The 17,266-nt window shown below is 53.2% G+C and overlaps 11 protein-coding genes across 11 annotated transcripts; 6 read left to right on the top strand and 5 right to left on the bottom strand.

Annotated features, from left to right (window-relative positions):
- Nucleotides 1-1,173: 1,173 nt before the first annotated feature.
- CLAFUR5_08999 (uncharacterized protein) lies at nucleotides 1,174-2,099 on the bottom strand (the record flags this gene model as incomplete). Its single annotated transcript, XM_047908147.1, has 2 exons — nucleotides 1,174-1,955; nucleotides 2,015-2,099. The coding sequence occupies 2 exons, from the start codon at nucleotides 2,097-2,099 to the stop codon at nucleotides 1,174-1,176; spliced, it is 867 nt and encodes a 288-aa protein (XP_047766066.1).
- A 434-nt stretch (nucleotides 2,100-2,533) lies between these two features.
- CLAFUR5_09000 (uncharacterized protein) lies at nucleotides 2,534-3,001 on the bottom strand (the record flags this gene model as incomplete). The annotated part of the gene is made up of 1 exon (XM_047908148.1): nucleotides 2,534-3,001. One exon carries the CDS (start codon nucleotides 2,999-3,001, stop codon nucleotides 2,534-2,536), a length of 468 nt encoding a protein of 155 aa, XP_047766136.1.
- A 277-nt stretch (nucleotides 3,002-3,278) lies between these two features.
- On the bottom strand, nucleotides 3,279-5,525 carry CLAFUR5_09001 (uncharacterized protein; the record flags this gene model as incomplete). Its single annotated transcript, XM_047908149.1, has 1 exon — nucleotides 3,279-5,525. The coding sequence occupies one exon, from the start codon at nucleotides 5,523-5,525 to the stop codon at nucleotides 3,279-3,281; it is 2,247 nt and encodes a 748-aa protein (XP_047766135.1).
- A 53-nt stretch (nucleotides 5,526-5,578) lies between these two features.
- Nucleotides 5,579-6,398, top strand: CLAFUR5_09002 (putative coatomer subunit zeta; the record flags this gene model as incomplete). Its single annotated transcript, XM_047908150.1, has 2 exons — nucleotides 5,579-6,087; nucleotides 6,155-6,398. The coding sequence occupies 2 exons, from the start codon at nucleotides 5,579-5,581 to the stop codon at nucleotides 6,396-6,398; spliced, it is 753 nt and encodes a 250-aa protein (XP_047766138.1).
- A 977-nt stretch (nucleotides 6,399-7,375) lies between these two features.
- On the bottom strand, nucleotides 7,376-8,118 carry CLAFUR5_09003 (NADH-ubiquinone oxidoreductase; the record flags this gene model as incomplete). Its single annotated transcript, XM_047908151.1, has 2 exons — nucleotides 7,376-7,772; nucleotides 7,832-8,118. The coding sequence occupies 2 exons, from the start codon at nucleotides 8,116-8,118 to the stop codon at nucleotides 7,376-7,378; spliced, it is 684 nt and encodes a 227-aa protein (XP_047766137.1).
- Nucleotides 8,119-9,142: 1,024 nt separating this feature from the next.
- CLAFUR5_09004 (uncharacterized protein) lies at nucleotides 9,143-10,407 on the top strand (the record flags this gene model as incomplete). The annotated part of the gene is made up of 3 exons (XM_047908152.1): nucleotides 9,143-9,445; nucleotides 9,502-9,873; nucleotides 9,925-10,407. The coding sequence occupies 3 exons, from the start codon at nucleotides 9,143-9,145 to the stop codon at nucleotides 10,405-10,407; spliced, it is 1,158 nt and encodes a 385-aa protein (XP_047766140.1).
- A 451-nt stretch (nucleotides 10,408-10,858) lies between these two features.
- Nucleotides 10,859-11,511, top strand: CLAFUR5_09005 (uncharacterized protein; the record flags this gene model as incomplete). Its single annotated transcript, XM_047908153.1, has 2 exons — nucleotides 10,859-11,233; nucleotides 11,266-11,511. The coding sequence occupies 2 exons, from the start codon at nucleotides 10,859-10,861 to the stop codon at nucleotides 11,509-11,511; spliced, it is 621 nt and encodes a 206-aa protein (XP_047766139.1).
- Nucleotides 11,512-11,927: 416 nt separating this feature from the next.
- Nucleotides 11,928-12,641, top strand: CLAFUR5_09006 (uncharacterized protein; the record flags this gene model as incomplete). The annotated part of the gene is made up of 1 exon (XM_047908154.1): nucleotides 11,928-12,641. One exon carries the CDS (start codon nucleotides 11,928-11,930, stop codon nucleotides 12,639-12,641), a length of 714 nt encoding a protein of 237 aa, XP_047766142.1.
- A 196-nt stretch (nucleotides 12,642-12,837) lies between these two features.
- CLAFUR5_09007 (uncharacterized protein) lies at nucleotides 12,838-13,599 on the top strand (the record flags this gene model as incomplete). The annotated part of the gene is made up of 1 exon (XM_047908155.1): nucleotides 12,838-13,599. The coding sequence occupies one exon, from the start codon at nucleotides 12,838-12,840 to the stop codon at nucleotides 13,597-13,599; it is 762 nt and encodes a 253-aa protein (XP_047766141.1).
- A 134-nt stretch (nucleotides 13,600-13,733) lies between these two features.
- Nucleotides 13,734-14,981, bottom strand: CLAFUR5_09008 (uncharacterized protein; the record flags this gene model as incomplete). The annotated part of the gene is made up of 4 exons (XM_047908156.1): nucleotides 13,734-14,384; nucleotides 14,445-14,546; nucleotides 14,652-14,915; nucleotides 14,949-14,981. 4 exons carry the CDS (start codon nucleotides 14,979-14,981, stop codon nucleotides 13,734-13,736), a joined length of 1,050 nt encoding a protein of 349 aa, XP_047766134.1.
- Nucleotides 14,982-16,459: 1,478 nt separating this feature from the next.
- Nucleotides 16,460-17,053, top strand: CLAFUR5_09009 (uncharacterized protein; the record flags this gene model as incomplete). Its single annotated transcript, XM_047908157.1, has 1 exon — nucleotides 16,460-17,053. One exon carries the CDS (start codon nucleotides 16,460-16,462, stop codon nucleotides 17,051-17,053), a length of 594 nt encoding a protein of 197 aa, XP_047766133.1.
- Nucleotides 17,054-17,266: the final 213 nt, after the last annotated feature.

Here is a 17,266-nt window from a genome sequence, read left to right on the forward strand (position 1 = left end):
CGAAGTACTTTGCAGCGAAGTGATCTTTGTTGTGTCTGCAATCGTGCCCAACAAGTGCGTTGCTCACTGAATGTGGTATTTGCCTTGTCAGAGGCCGCCCTTTCAAGGTATATGTGCACAGCCAGGTCTGTAAGGCGAACATACCAGATCGTCATTCTCAAGCGTTGATGTCTTGAGTGCGGCTCAACTAGAGCTGAGAAACAGCTCCCAGCCATCATGCAGGTTAATGTGCACCCCACTGGGAGCTTTCGTTCCTCCCTTTCTAGAGCATCGTAAAGTCAACAAAACGGGCGCAGTACGAGCGGTGGCTCGCTGGATACACATTGCCCAGGTCGAGGGCCTTGCTGCTACCGCTGGCTGGAGGCTGCAGAATTTGGGCAAATTGTTGTCATGCCGCAGTCTTGCAGAGCCTATCACTGCAGCACCCTTGATACTTCAGGAGTGGTTATGGTGGCCACGGGGCGACTTGATGCGTTGGCTAGCTCTATTACAGAAGCAGATGCCGAGGGTGCTAAGATTGCCCTGTCTACGTGTAAGCACGTGGAAGTGGTACGAAGTCGCCTTGCAGGATGCTTACAAGCAGGAAGATCTGTTTCTACACTCTGCCGTGGGTATCAACCCGTGCTGGCAATTGCTTGGCAAACCACAGATGAGAGAAACGACACTTTGACGGCGAAGCAATTGCAGTAGAGGGCATTTTGACGCCTGAAGATGAGCCAGATGAGTTGCATATTCTACACCGAGACATTGCCAATGAACATAACAAGCACTGCACAGTACCTATATTGTTGTCAGTCTGGATGTGATTCATACGGCTCAAGCTTAGAACTGTAGTTCTAACTTACGCTGCCGATGCCGCCAGGATTTCATGTCGCCGTGCACTAGTGGCAAGCGAGAGAACAGTTGCGAACAGGAAAGTGAATAGCAGCAGCACGCTCAAAAGCATGATGTTGGCCTTTAGCTCCTTGCGCGGAATTATCACGTACGCATAGAACAGGTAGATGGGTGAGCCCAGCAACGCGAACACCATCAGTGTAATCCATGCTTGAACAATTCGCTCCGTGGCACGATGACCTCGGAAGTGAGAGGAGAGCACTTCGCTTGGTGACCCGTTCTGCATTCGCCAATTTTTGACGAATGAAAGAGGATTGCTGCTAAAAGTTGCTAGAGCTTTCATCCGAGGGAGCATCCCGAGCGAAGCGATTTAAACTTGGGCAACCAGGACGACCAGCAAGCTAGCATAATGGTAACTCGATTCGACCAGTCCACCTGCTGTCCATGATATTGATTATGGCGGGTGAGGGCTTGGGAATATTGATCTTCTATCCACGGGACCAGATGTGCTGGGAGTTTCACTTTGGGATTGATGGAATCCATTGAGGATTGGCCAGATACAAGAGCCCCAGAGTCCAAGGCATTCCGGAAATATCTCAAGATCATCTCCTTGTGCGTGATCGCCATGAGCGATGTGATGCCGAGCTGCTCAAGGCCTTGTATGATTTCTTGCCATTCGGCGACAGCCGTAGTATCGTCATGTTGGCTCACTGTCGAGATAGAGGGAGTCTTCCGCAGTCCTGCTTTCATCTCGTCTCTTAGAGCGTCAAGCGCCTGCAAGACCGTTCGCTGTGCGCCTTGCTGTATGTACGCGTTGTAGATAGGCTGCATCATGACAACGAATGCAACCATGCGTGCCCGAATGTCTTCGACTTTGTCGTGACTCCACGATAGCCTACTGGCGGACCACTTGGGCTCCGCAGTCAGCGAAGCGTGATGTTGGAGGACATCTCGTAGCTCTTGCAGTAAAGCATTCCCAAAGACTAGTTGCACAGCAATCTGCTGTCGCTGTGTATCGGTCATGAAACAATGGTGCTGATCGTCGCGTAAAACATCAATAAATTTGGAGAAGTGTATCTCCTGCAAAGTTGCATTCGTATGGTCTTCAGGTGAATCCCGAACTAGTATCGTTAGAGAATGCCATCAACTCAAACGTTTCTCTTGGACAGCTACCACGTACCCCTAGCGACAAGATTGATAATCAACTTGCCCACATCAAAAATGTCTCCGACGCCAAAGCCAAATGGCACGACGGTTTGAGCCATGGCAGTATAGTCTGTCCTTGGTAGCAGATCGAGGTCCAAAGCTCAATGAGTCCATGATGATGGCCTTCGGGGAGGGAGGACGCGCATGTGGCAGTGCAAGAGGCCGCCATGTCGGAAGCGAGGTGACTGTTGCACGACAGATCCAGCTGCTGCGGCTGCGCGTAGCGATCGTGCGGTGTCCAGCTTGCAGGCATTCTTCGACCACTTCCATCCAGAGCCGATCCGCGTGCAGCTTTCACATTTCGCTGCACAGCACACAATGAGTGTATGTATCGCGCCGGATCCAAGCGTAGAGAAGATAATAGCACCAGTAGGCTCACTCTGGCGCCATGTGAGGAGCGTTTCATGCGAAGCAAACAGCAGTTCCGGCAATGTCGACTCCAGACAAGGCTTCTCAACGAGGCTTGCCATTGCTCCTCAATGGCACGACCACATCACGGGAAGAAATCCCCCCCACCTCTAATCCCACTATGCCGATAACAAACCCACCCGCCATCCTCCCTCCGTCTCCTCCAATGCAACACACTAACACTCTCCCGATTAAACATCGAATCATCCGGATTATCACACCCCCTACACGTCATCCACACCTCTGCCGTGTTCGCCCCCTTGACCATACTGCAATTCACATTACAAATGAAAACTCTCCAACCCGGATTTTGCTTCTTGAAGATCGCCGTGTTCCGCAGGTGGTCTTCTAAATTTGACGAGGGAGGGACAGGACAGTTATGGATCGTCTCATCGACCATTTCAAAGTCTGGCGCGAGGTAGTCGCGGAGGATGGACATGTCGGTTAAGGCGTGGGATTCCATTACTGTGGTGGAGAGGTATTCTAGGTAGGCGGCTGTGGAGGAGAAGGATTTGTCCGTTACTTTTGGCTTCTGCGTGAGTTCGCTAGGCATTCTTGATCGCTGAAGGTCATGATCATGGAGTCGGATTGGGAAAGAGATGAGTAGTAACATGCGCAGGACAGTGCATCCACTCTGTCAGCAATTAGCGATATCAAGTGCCCTCGCACGCCTCGGCAGTCGTCTCCGGACGTCGCCGATGACGTTGTGCAGATTCAGCTGAACTTGGGCTTGGCGATCACACAGCATAGAATTGTAGGACATACAGGAAGCCGTGCCAAAGGTCCCATGCGGATACATGAATTCGTCTGTGTTGTGCACAATGTCTGAGTTATGTAAACGTCCGAAGTCGAGCAATCTCCTTCCTCGCTTCCTCAACATCCTTGGACTTAGCTTTACTGTGCGAAGCACGAGAAGCGCTCAAACCAAAAGACTTCATGCCTTCGACCTCCTCTCTCGTGATACTCATGTCGCGCTTTGGTGGTCGCACTCCACGAGCAATGGCTTTATCGACAGCTTCATCATAGTCTCGGTCATGCTTCTCCGCGAGCCAAAGCAAGTAGTTCATGGTTTTCCAATTCTCATACCGCAGCTCGCCGAACGAGATGCCAGTATCACTTGTGGCTACCGCAGCCTCATCCGCAGGGGGTCCGGCATCGAGAGGGGTGCTGGTAGGGGCTGAACCCTGCTCGGTGGTCATATTGTCGTAGATCTCGCGCATGTCGCGATCAGGGATCCTCAGCTCTTCGGGCTGGAGAAGCGTCATGGGCAGGTCCTGGCTGCTGAAGTCTTGCACTACTGGACGATCCTTCGTCTTCTCCTCGATAAAAGCGACATCTGCGAGCACGCTTTGCACGCTGTCTTGTACCTCCTCTGCAGTGATAAATCCACCAGGCGCCTCGTCCAGAGGTTTGTCAAAAGCTGCCTCGATGCCTTTGTGATGTTTGAAGTGTACCTGTTCTTGAAGTCTCGCATACTCGCCTTTGGCGAAATCGTCCTGTTCAGTGAAACGAGCGGCTTTGATCAAGACATGGAAGTCAAGCCCGTCAGGAGAGATGTTCTCCTTCCCTCTAGCATCGAGAATCTCCTTCCATGTCTTCAGAACAAGGTCTTTGTCACCAAGCAGACCAGCCGCGGCCATGATGGATCGTCTCGTAATCTCGTTTGGCTCCAGACTTAGCGCATCCATATCCGCCAGCGCGATGCCGATCGTCTCTCTTGCTCGCCCATATCCTGCGACATTCGTGATGATAGAGTTGAAGACGCTGACAGCAGGTAGTGCGCCGTACTGGGCGAACACTTCGAGCATCTTGCGCACGGCTTCAAGCACAGCGTCGACAACACGTCTTCGCTGCTTGGATTCAAGAGTAGAGACACCTGGTAAGCGCAAAAGCTGGGTCGCAGCGATGATGACTTCGTTGGCAGAATTGTCTGGTACCTTTCCGTTGGCACCAAGGTGGAAGTAAGTCACCGCAAGCATGGTTCGAAGTGTGGCCATATGTCCTGAGAGGGAAGTCATGTCTGAGCTCGTTCGTAGTTTGGCCAGAAGTCCCTTATAATGCGAAGTGGGAAGTTGTATGCCTGCGCGACATGCCATTGCGAAGACGGTATACGACTCCGAAACCGGTCGCTCATCGTTGAAGGCAGCGAGGAAACGTGGCGGTACTGAGGTCGGGAAGAGCCTAAATGCAGAATCGAGCGCCAGGTATGCCTTGTTAGCTTTCCCTTGCAGTAGTCGTGCCTGCGCGATAGACCGAAGCAGCGAGAGTGGTAGCTGACCAAGCACGACTGGCTGCTCACGATCTGGCAGGATAGCTTCCGGCGACAAGTGGTAGGCATGAAAGTTGCCAGGAAAGCGAGCCAATGCAGTCTGGTATAGTTCTTCAAGCTCGTCCAGAGATGTCCCATTGACGGCGAGGAGATCGATGGCTGCGGCGTAGGTGTTTGTACTGACATACTCTTCGTCCTGCTCCTGTAGCCACCGCCAAAACCTTACGCCTGCATCACCTGTTCCCGACTCCTTGAAGATAGCCAACAAATGGACATGCGCCTGGTTGTTGGGCAGCAGGTTGCCATGCCGCAGGTCTTCCACGAGCCGCACGGAGAAGGTGACCAATTCTTCCTTGTCCTCACGCTTCCTGGCCTTGAACGGTTTCTGATTCTCCACACGGACACATTGGTGGACCAATTGAGCGATGGCGCGGAAGTCGTCTGGTTTCAGAGGCTTCTTCCCTGACAGACTATGGTACAGTGCAATGGCAGTCCTGATGTCGCCGATCAGTATAGCTGTCATCAGATCCACGCGTGTAGACAAAGCTGGGAGATTGATCGTCTGTTTGCTGTCTGCTTTCTGCCTCTCCCGTTTCTGCCACGCTGTTCGAGGGTTCTTGCCAACGATCTGGCGTACTTGCGCATGTTTCGAGTTCTGCTCGCCATAGCGGCGACTCGTCGAGAATGGTCGCGTGGGTGGGACATCGAAGGACCAGGTGTTGTGGTAACTGCCATTAACAAAAGTCTTGAGCCATAGCCGATGCGACTGCAACTCGACACGCGCTCGTTGCAATCGAAGTGATAGCATCGCAAGTCACGAACATTCCCAGACATGTGGAAGGAGAAAAGGGTTAGCTTCACATGCAACACATGCTCGAAGCAAGCACGGAACTGCCTCCGCCCCGAACTTCCACCACCAGCTGTCCATTGAACGACCACATCCACCACTCCCACCACACCCAGTACCCTCACACAACACGCCCCGATACCGCACCCCCACAAACCGCAACCATGGCTCCCAATATGTCCCTCTTCTCCGTCAACGCGATCCTCATCCTCTCCACCGACGACTCCTCCCGCATCCTCGCCAAATACTACTCCCCACCACACATCCCGTCCACAGCAGTAGGCAACGACTACCCCGGCGCAAACCCCTACCCCAATCTCAAGGACCAAAAAGCCTTCGAAAAGGGTCTCCTCGAGAAAACGGCGAAAACTACCAGCGATGTGATCCTATACGACAACAGAGTCGTGGTCTTCAAGACAGAGGCAGACACAATGCTCTACGTCGTCGGCGGCGCGGACGAGAATGAGATTATGCTCTACAACGTAATCCTCGCCCTACGAGACTCACTGAACATACTCCTCAAGTAAGCCCATTCCCCTACCCCAAAATACACACAACCTCTGCACACATGTCCTAACACATCCCCCCAGAAACTCCGTCGACAAGCGCACCCTAATCGAAAACTACGACCTCGCCTCCCTCTGCATCGACGAAATCGTCGACGACGGCATCATCCTCGAGACGGATCCCGTCATTGTCGCGAGTCGGGTGAGCAGACCGCCGCAGCAGGATATTCCGAACATGCAGGGGATTGATCTGAGTGAGGAGGGGTTGCTGAAGTTGTATTCGTTTGGAAAGCAGAAGTTGGGGGAGAGGTTACGGCAGGGTTTGTAGTGGGTGCAGGATACTATGGATATGGAAGGTGTGGACATAGCGATGGAGTTTTGGCGTTGTGGTCAGCTGGCCAGGAAGGTAGGTTTGAAGGTCTTGTGGCATAGGGCAGACGCTATGGGATGGGCAGCTGTATGCTTCTGGCTATAGCGAAGCAAAAGTACGAACAAGCATCATCATCACACTTACCGCAAACCCGGACAAAAAGAAACCCCCTAGATATCCTAGAGGTGAAGATAATCCGATCATGACCGGTGGTGATCTGTACGAACAAGCATCAATCACCCTTACGGCAAGCCCGGACACAATGAAACCCTCTAGATATCCTAGAGGTGAAGAAAATCCAACAATCTTTACGGATCAAACTCATTTTAACATGACAAGTTTGGTTTTACAGATTTTGCTTTCTTGTCAACGCGACCTCAACACAGCGGCGTAATCTGATGATCACGACTTATAGTTGCGTTGATGGAGGGGCAGGAGTGTGGGTGACATGTGTAGCTTTTTGTTGGCAGGAGGGGCAAATATGAGTGGATCAGCCATGGTCCAGCGATCACGGCCTTTCATCGACATCACGCACCCATGGAGCGCGTTTTCATGTGGGATGTGCAAGTGACTGAGAAGATACAGTCGGACAAACTGTTGTTGAGACTGCTAGGTTGGGGCTGAGCGTCGTGGGTGAGCGGGTTTCAAATGGGTATGTACCTTGCGCAGCATCCGAGTCTCGATGATGTACGGTGATGTCCTTTGCCTTCCAGTCGAAGGTCTCGTTATTGTATGCGGCAACGATGGTGTTGCGAATGCGCGTACCTGAGGTAATGAGATAAGGGCTCCATAGTTCAGCTCCCGCTTGTTTGCGTCGTATGTACAATGTTTCGATATTGTAGCACTCAACATAGAAGACTGCCGCTGCAAAAACGCCTCAGCTCTCTACACATCCTCGTCTCGTCTCCCTCTCTAGTCCTCCCCTTGCACTTCGCTCATCTATACGGCGCATCCGCCCTCGCCACCGCCGCCAACTCCGGCTCCCACTTATCACCATTCGAAAGTAACTTCTCCTTATTGTATAACAGCTCCTCCCTCGTCTCCATCGCATACTCAGCATTCGGCGACTCCACAATCGCATCCACGGGACACGACTCCTGGCAGAACCCGCAGTAGATGCACTTGGTCATATCGATGTCGTACCGTGTTGTTCTCCTGCTTCCGTCTTCGCGCTCTTCCGCTTCGATTGTGATGGCTTGGGCGGGGCAGATGGCTTCGCAGAGCTTGCAGGCGATGCAGCGCTCTTCGCCCGTTGGGTATCGTCTTAGGGCGTGTTCGCCACGGAAGCGGGGCGAGATGGGGCCTTTTTCGAAGGGGTAGTAGATTGTGTATCTATACCGATATCGTCAGGTTCTATGTTCCGTGCCAATGGCTGTGTGTGGTCCACTTACGGTGGTCGGAAGAACTGCTCTAGTAGCACGTACATTCCTCTCGCCATTTCCGTGAGGAGGAAGTATTTGCCCGCCTGATCCCACACGCTCTCCTTCTGCTCATTGTATCTCGGTGGCGGTGTTATCCTGAAGTTGGCGGGTGGTGGGCCTTCGACTGCTGGCTTTTGCCTCCGCGCGACGGTCGAGAAAGCCAGAGAGAAGGAGGAGGTGCGACCGGTGGCGGCGATGAGGAGGGAGTAGGTAGGCCGCGAGCGCGCCAGCGCCGTTAGTGCTCGCGGCGACGACATTGTGTGTGTGGTGGTGAGGGTTGGTGGTGGATCGTGGTGTTTGGGAGTGTTGCTGTCGAAGTTCAAGGTGAGCTGCTTGGGTGCAGTGGCCAATGAGAGGGGAGACATATTACCATCATAGCGTTCAGGCGCTAGCAAGGCCACCCCGGTTCTGCTTCCGCCATCCGTGCATGACTTCACCATCATCATCTTCACTGTACTTCTCTACTTCCACTGCCAATCATCGTTATTTGCTTAATGTAAAGCTGCTGTATCTTTCACTTCGAGATGCTGTCCGCCAGCACTGTCTAACGATTTCAGCAGCACCTATGGATGATTTGCATCACCGTCTCCTTGGTCGGAAACATGCACCGTGAACCTGGCCGAACGAAGCAGGCAAGCAAAAATCTGCCACCAGTTGGCCGATGTTCCGCACGGCTCTTTGATCTTCCAGGGCTGGTGACAAAGTTGATCGCCGCCGAGCGCGTTGACTCCCTATCGAAGCGGAGGCCGTTGCTTCAACACGCTGGCACGTGGCCGAGTAGCGAGGTCCGACTAACAAACTCGAGGGTATAGCGCGTCAACGTGTGCTAGATTGATAGATGTACGGTCCTTTGAGCGGCTCTCCAAAAGGAAAAGCAAAGTCGACAGATACAGCGGCAACATACTTACTTTGTCACCATGCCTTGGAATCGAGCTCCCGGGCCTCTCGATCTCATCTGATAATGACTCTCGGTAAGGCCTGCCCGTCATGTCCTTTACGCGGGTCAAGCACGATGTTCCGAGCTGTAGGTACAGGACCGTACCCTCACTTCCATATCAGCACATGCTTTCATTATCTTGGGGCACGCGCCAGGTTGAAGGTGGTGAACGTGAACAATCACATGGACTCATGCTCGAGCTCGGGCTGCCCTCACCCTATTTAAGACCAGAACTGTCACCTCCAGCGTCTTCATCTTGAGACTCCGTACCAGCCATCAACCACCACCACTCTCGCACCAACACATCTACACACCAACACACCGACCACCTCAAGCGCCTGACAATGGCGAAGACCAAGATCATCTCCACTGCCCCCGGAGGTCTCGACTACTCGAAATGCAAACGCACCGAGTTGGACACGTTCTACAAACAGCGCTTGCACAAGGATGTTCCAAAAGGCGTCAACAAGCCAGAGCTCATCCAGATGCTGCGCCGCCAGGACCAGGACCCCGGCACGTTCAGGTTTCTGGATCTCCCAGCAGAGATGAGGAACGCTGTGTACAAAGAGCTGCTGATCCTCCCTCGACCAGGCTCTCGCCGCCGAGGCAGTACTTACCAGCCTGCAGTCCTTGGACTGTGTCGCCAAGTATGAGAGCACGACTTGACACCGATCTTGGTAACATCATGACTGACTCGTATTAGGTCCACTCCGAGTCTCCCGGCATCCTATATGGAGAGAACGAGCCAGAGATCATCATTGAGGTAGCCCATCACACCGCGCATTCTTATCCCCGCGAACTACAACGTCATTGCACCATACCACTCTTCTCCAAGATCACACACAAGGATTGCCACCAGTTTTACCCATGGAGCGATGCATCCAGGTCTCTGCGGCTTGAGCAACTTACTCGATTCCATTCTTCCAGTGTCCAGATCAACATTGGCAACCAACAAGTTGGTTCAGGCCTCAGCTCTTCTTGCGCGTCGGAGCTCCTGATCGCGGTGAACCAATTGCTCTACTCTCTTTGCGACTTCCTTGCTTCAAGCCCGCAAAAGCGCACAATAACTTCCAAGGTAAGTCAGCCCGTGCAGCCCGGAACATATCCGCCTCTAATCATGAAGCAGTTGAACGCCCAGACCGATCTTGTCACTACTCAAGAACTTCACCAGACACTTTGGCCAGTCACACGACTTGGCTCAGCTACCACCATCAATTTCGTCAATGTACCGCAGAAGGTCCAACAGCTCTTACTCGCTGGCTGCGTGACTGCTGGCGCCTCTCCCAGTCTCCTCGAGAAGTTGTCGCAAGCAGAGCCAAGGGCCAAAGCTATCTCGAAAGAGATTCGAAAGTTGGGATCCGAGAAGCAGGCCCAGATTCAGTCCGAGATTCGGGCTTGGTACAACACGACATACGACATCAACGTCGCCCTGAAGAGGACTCAGATGATGGACAAGACCACGGAGAAAACCTTGAGGCAGCGCATAAGAACATTCGAGAAGACACCTGCTGGCAAACTGGCTGATCTACTTGCCGCGAACATCGGCGAAAGAATCAAGGACATGGAGAATATCAGAGCGGATGTCGAGAGCAAGCGAGGCCATGCATGATGGGTTATAGTATTCGAGATTCCGGCGCGGTCATAAAACTCATTCATATTGCAGCGGTAGATATTGTAAGGTTGATTGCAATAAGACACTTGACTTTTGCTGACCACACCCAAGGGTCGGTCAATTTGGACGTTGCCGCCCTGGCTTTCGCACCTGCAACTTCGATGATGGCTTGTAATGGGCACAACGATCGTAAGACCTGCAGACCGGCACTGTTCGTAAGCGCGTACGCTGTCCTACTAGCCTAGCAAGTGTCGTTATTATCGAGAGCCCGAGCCGACCGCGTAAGGTGTTCAAAGGTGACGACCTTTCTCGAGGGCGGCAACGACTGACTTTACCCACCATTGATCTGGTTACACAATCCGAATTCGGAGCGGTCACTTCACCCAGGCATTCGATTTGACGACTTTCTCATCGACCACGACGCGCTTGTCACACACTTAGGTACGATATGGCTCATACTACTAAGGATCTACCTCGCGCACCCCATCGTCGCACAATATGGCCCAAGCTAAGAAGCACTTCTCGCGCATGGCACCCTCAAACCCAGTCCCGCCTCGTCCAACTCCCCGGCGAGCTACGCAACATGATATACAACCTCGTCCTCTTCTCAGAGCCCCTCGACAGAAACCCTGTGCTCCGAGCACACAACCGATCCAGCAAGGCTATCGAAATTCGAACAATGACAAGGCCACCACTCGCAGCCACCTGCCTTCAACTCCAACATGAGTGCCTCTCCTCCTTCTTCCACCACGGGATCTTCACCTACACCATCGACCTAGACTTCGGCTACAGCTTCCACCACAGCATCAGCCGCGAGACCACAGCATCAGCCGCGAGACCACAGCATGGCTCAAGTCCTCCGGCGCAGCTGACCTCACGCTGCGCGACGTTGTTGTGCGGCACTATGCTCTTGATTTTAGGAAGTACCCCGATGGGATTATGCTCTTCACGGGCACGCACTTGTTAGGTGCGCATGTCACGGCCATACCACCTCGAGACGGGGACGAAGATGAAGACATGATTTCTCTGTCCTGGATTCACAGGCTCCATGATGCACTACTTATTTGGAGGGTCGCGAGGCAAGCGAGAAAGGGGTGGTGAGCTAAGGATCTGGCTTCGGTCGCGAGGCAGGCGACGTTTTTTGAGCCCTGGTTGATGTATTCGAGAGCAAGAGGGAAGATGGCAAGGGTTGAGTGGTGGATTGGTAGGGTTGGAAGTGTCGTGACTGGGGTTATTGGGAATGGTATCGCGCGGAATGTCGATAGGGCATGTGCTTGGTTCAGGGGCTGAGGCCCTGGATGCTTTCGACCTGGATCACATGCTTGCGAGAGTGAATATTGAGGCTCCAGTAGTCCGATGTCTTTGCACGGCCTCTGGACGGTCATGAGCTTCAGCTTGAGCAAACATCCTGCCCTCGCTACTGCTTAAGACCCTCAGTCTCCTGCGCAAGATCTGAAGCACCACGCAGGTATCACCTCCTGTTCGACAGCATCTCTGCGATAGATCACCTATCAACCATGCCCGCTACGAAGCTGCGTGCCTTATTTCCCAAGAGTGAACCCCAAGAGTGGCACCTTCAACCAAACTGCCGACTCCTGCAACTTCCCGGTGAGCTGAGGAACCGCATCTACCACCTAGTCCTCATCGACGACCATGAAGAGAACAACCCCATCCGCTGGGAAGACGACCTATCTCATCGGATCAAGCTGAAAGGGATGAAGATGCCAGCGCTCGTAGGTACCTGCCGCCAGGTCCAGCACGAGGCACTCACCTACCTCTTCCGCTTCGGCAAATTTTCACACAAGTTTACAGTCGATGACATGCACGAACTTCACTACCGACTTGGCCGCTCAACCAAGCGGTGGATGAAACTTACTGGCGCCAACAAAATGTATATCCACGATTGTATCATAGGCTACGGAGCTGATGGAGTGGGCGGCAATACCTTCCACTCCCTTGGGGCGCAGTGCGACCTTGTTGATAAAGACGACCCCTACAGACCGCCCTGGTACAACAAGGTCTACGCTAAGCTTGGGCCGACGTTCCCACCGACCCTAGAGGGCTACACGGTGGAGAGTGTCGCACTGTTTATGACTGTGTGGGTGTGGGCACCTAGTGGTCGATTGGCCTACACCCTTAATCAAATGGCAGCTTGTGGTGCGAAGTGGGCTGATGAGATGCGTATGAAGGCTCTGGGAGATCGGTTGCGGCAGATCCATGTTGTTGTTTGATCATTCACTAATGTTGACGCGCTCTTACAAGCCAGCGCGGGAAGACAGCGTTTGGGTCCTCCTTTCACTCGCCCTTCACGTGAGAGCGTGGACGGTGCGCGAACGTGCCACTTCACTCCAGACGACACCTCATTTCACACGACACAACTTCCCCTTCTCCTCACGCGGTCAACAAGCAACAACCCCCGACATCTCCATGTCTACACAAAACCCTTTCAACAAACTTCTCCACCGCCTTCATCACCCTCAACGCCCTGACCGCGCCCAAAAAGAATGGACCCTCCAACCACAATGTCCCCTACTGCAACTTCCCGGCGAGCTGCGGAATCAGATCTACGACTACGTCCTCGTCAACGATACGAGCAAAGACCCCAATCCCATGACCGAGTCCGACCGCCTTCCACACAGAATCGAACTCCGGACCTTGAAGATCCCAGCCCTCGCCGCCACCTGCCGTCAAATTCACACCGAAGCCCTCTCCTACTTCTTCCGCCACGCGACCTTCACCTGCATCATCAAGATCGACAGCGCCATGCGCTGCGACTATCGCCTGGACGATAAATCCCGACGATGGCTACAGAAGACCGGTGCCTTCGAGTATAAGATCCACGACATCGTGCTCGGCTTTGAACGTGCTGTTCCAGAGAGCGACAATGTTGTGCGGTTCAATGCTTTCCACATGATTGGTACGGTGGTCAAGGTCAACAGTGCCATGATGAATAGGAACTCACCTAGCTGGATGGACAAGCTGTTCTTCAAGGTTCGGAAGAGGTGTATGGAGAAGCCGAAGCACGCGGAGGAGTTCTCGATTGCTACCATTGCGTGGTTGATGGTGCAGTGGGCTTGGGTTCCGACTACGAGGATTGAATTGACGACTGGGAGGCTGAGGATGGGATGTGCTCGGGTGGCTAAAAAGGTGGGTATGAAGTCGCTGGCGAATCTGCTCTGCGTGAAATGAAGCTGCTCCGTCAGGAGAGTGAGCAAGGTCCGGGGTGAGAATTGAGTGGCAGAAGGACAACTCACTTGAGTGTGACTCGTAAGGTGAGCAGTACGAGGCAAGGATTGACGCCACAGTCGTCTCAATCAGCGTGATCAACTTGTCTGCAACCCAACCCCAGCTGCTTTCCTCCCCTCCACAAACTCCACCGGTGCAGTATAAGTACGCTTCCCATACGCCACATAAAAGCCCACCGAAATCAAAATAACGCCCGCCCACACCAAGGGCGCCCAGCTCGCTGTCGATAGATCCACTGGTAAGTTTGTCGGAAAACAGCTAAACACAATAATGAACGCCGAGTAGAAGAAGGCGAACGCATTGATCGCCAGTCCATATCGTCCAAGGCTCCACCGCGCTGGCGGAAGTGGCTCGCGCTTCAATCGCTTGAGCAGCACACAGCCGATGCTAATCATGTAGGTCGAGAGGAGCCCGAGGAGTGAGAGCGAGACGATGATGTTGAAGGCTAGAGTCGAATCGAGGTTGATTAAGCTGAGTAGGACCACGGCTACGGATGTGATGTACACAGCGTTGAAGGGGATGTTCCATTTTGGGTCCATGCGGCCGATCAGCTTGGCGAAGGGAAGGCCTTTGTCACGGGCGAAGGCGAGCATTTCGCGTGCGCAAGTTGCGAGAGCTGTGATGTTGCCTGCATAGATGAGCAAGAAGAGGATGACGTTGAGAACGATCGATAGCGCTGGCGAGCCCGTGTTGTTGAAGAGGAGCAGATATGGGATGTCTGTCTCCAACTGTGTGCGGAGTCAGTCTTTGCGCGGCCCTGTAATTGCCTGTGGGCACGTAGTACGTACCACGCCTTCTAGCGGTCCTATACAAAAGAGCATGACCACGAGCGACAGTATGCCGAGGCCCACATTGCCGAGATAAGAAGGCCATCTCCGCGAGACTTGCGACTATGGTGGCGTAGCATGTTGCTGTGGTGATGAAGCACCTGCGAAGGATACCACCGTTAGGACGATTCGTGTATGCCTCGCTCCCATCTCACCAGACTTGCTCACCAGAACAGTCCAGCATAACCACCATTCGAGAACCCCACAGACAACGACACCAGAACGAACTCCCACGATGCCATATACACCGACACGAAGCCCAGTGCACTCAGGAAGCTGAAATTCTTGCTTCTTGCCCATCCGCAGCATGTCCCGGCGATCGCGGGCAGTGTCGCGCCAGGCATCATCATCCGTGCTGTCGACATCGTCGTACACTGGTAACTCATGGTCAATACCCTTCGACCCCGACGACTCTGACACGTCTGCAAAACCCTTCAACTCCACATTGTCGCGGTATGGCTACGCTGAGCGTCGGTGGAGTGAGGACTCTCCATTCATGATCGCAACGCCCTTGGCCGAAGGCGAGAATCACTCACGATGTACAGGAAGAGGTTCATACTGCCTCTGAACTCTGAACGCGGTCCATACTTGGCGAAGACGACTCCTGTACGATGGGGCCCCACCTGTTGTCGGCATCACTGCATCAGATTGGTTGGAGTGGGTGGCCCAGAGCACTTCGGCCGGATTGAGGCATGTCACCACATGCACGCACGCGATAAGACGATCTCGAAGGTGGAAGATGAGAGGAAGAGATGGAGGCGATGGGTGAAGCGATGAGACGGTAACGTCTGGTGCTGATTGGTCTTGCAGGATCGCGGTATCCCTGCCCAGTCTCTAGGGACACGTTCCTTAGACCCGACCTTTCGGCCCATCAAATCCCAATCAACTCTAATCAATACGCGGGCGTTCGACTTTTTGGAAGACACTGCCTAACCCTCCCTAACCCTCCTAACCCCTCCCTAACTACCCTAACCTGCCCTAACCCCTAACCCTTACCCTCCTAACCCTTCGTAGGCAGCTTAGTACAATCTTGTTGTATATTGAACAACTACAAGCATCGAGCAAGCCGAGCAAGCTTAATCAAAGTCGAAGTTCAGGCTAGAATAAGGGTCTAGATTTCAGACTTTGAGATATCCGGCGCAACAGAGGGTCGGGTACGAGGAACGTGTCCGTAGACACTCGGGTATCCCTGCTTAGCCGGAAATGTACTGCGGACTTGGTTCTTGTTGCAGCAGGTGCTTGTTTGCTATCGACTGCATCAACATCATCATATGACACAGATTCTATCATATGAGACTCCAGGGCTTGGTGAGCTGTATCAGGCGGCTCTTCTTCCCCTTCTTCGACTGGACACGATCCGCCATATGGAAACCTCTGCCCCGTCTTGACTGCTTCCCGGACACCACAATTCCAGCTTCCATATGGCATCGGGCAGCTCCGCCAACAGCTGCGCCTATGGCCCCTATGTTCCATGCACGGCGAAGGATATGAAAAAGTCGAAGAGAAGGCACAACATGAGCAACTTGAGCTCGAAACTGGATCGCACTCATACTGTTGCCATTCATTTCATGGTCAGAAGTTTGTCGCGTCTAGTGCTATCGTGTCACTTTCGTGCACCTCCACTTTACGCGTTTTGTGCAACTCATCGCAACCCCGGAACCTGATCACTTTGTTGGTTCGTTTCGCATGGACCTTTCCTTCTACAATATCGAGGCTATATGCCCATTCTCTTATGACCTTCCTCGCGGAAAGTCTCGCGAAAAGGTGACCTTGAGTGATCTAGTAGCGCAGACAGGCGATGCTCACAGCCTGGCGCCTGATTTCACGGGTAAGTTTAGGCTGGTCTCCTCGACAACGCAAATCCATGTACAGCCTGCTTTACCATACCGGGAGTTGTGAACATTGCTCAAACACTTCACATCCATAAAGACATCGAAGCCAGACAAGTGTAGCAAACCACATTCACACAGTACGACATGGCACCCCCAAGCTACCTCTTCAAAGTCCAGCTGCGAGACATCTCAAGCCCTGAAATATACCGAGTCCTTCGAGTCCCAGCGAACACAACCTTCCACCGCCTACACAAGATCCTCCAAACCACCTTCGGCTGGGAGGACGCGCACATGTACGAGTTCCAGCTCTTCGACGCCGCATCACGCGACTACAGGCCAAAGGAATACCTCGTAGAGCATCCCGTAGATATGGACACGGGCATGGCGGCTGCCATGGGAGAACCAGAGCCAATCTACGGGAGCAGTAGATCTCGGAAGATATCTGGTGTGTTTGGTGGTACTCATCGACTTTGGCGAGGTACTCAAGTCCGGATGGTGTATGAGTATGATATGGGTGATGGATGGGAGCATGAGGTTGAGTTAGTGGGTACATATGATGAGGATATCGAGCCTCCTGAGCTGCTCTGCCTTGCCGGCAGTGGACATCCGTGTCAGGAGGATTGTGGAGGTCCTTTTGGATGGGAACGGCTTAGAGAGACGTTGGTCGCTCGGAATGATTTTGATCCTGAGGAGTGGGATATTGATGCTGTGAATGAGAAACTTGTACGAATGCGTTAGACGTCCGAGAGGGTTGTTGTGGACCAAAGACGAGAGCGGAGGCTGCGGCAGTGCTCTATTGGGATCAGCTTGTGTGTGATAATGTGGTTCAGTCGTTGCATATCTTGGGTCCAGAGAAGTGGCACATGCTGTAGAGATGAGCACGGAAGAGCTGAATTGATTGATGTTTGCAAATGTATTGCACTTGCCATGGATGCACATTGAACCCTGTCC

This window comes from Fulvia fulva, chromosome 9 (genome assembly GCF_020509005.1).
Source record: "Fulvia fulva chromosome 9, complete sequence".
Classification (NCBI taxonomy): domain Eukaryota; kingdom Fungi; phylum Ascomycota; class Dothideomycetes; order Mycosphaerellales; family Mycosphaerellaceae; genus Fulvia; species Fulvia fulva.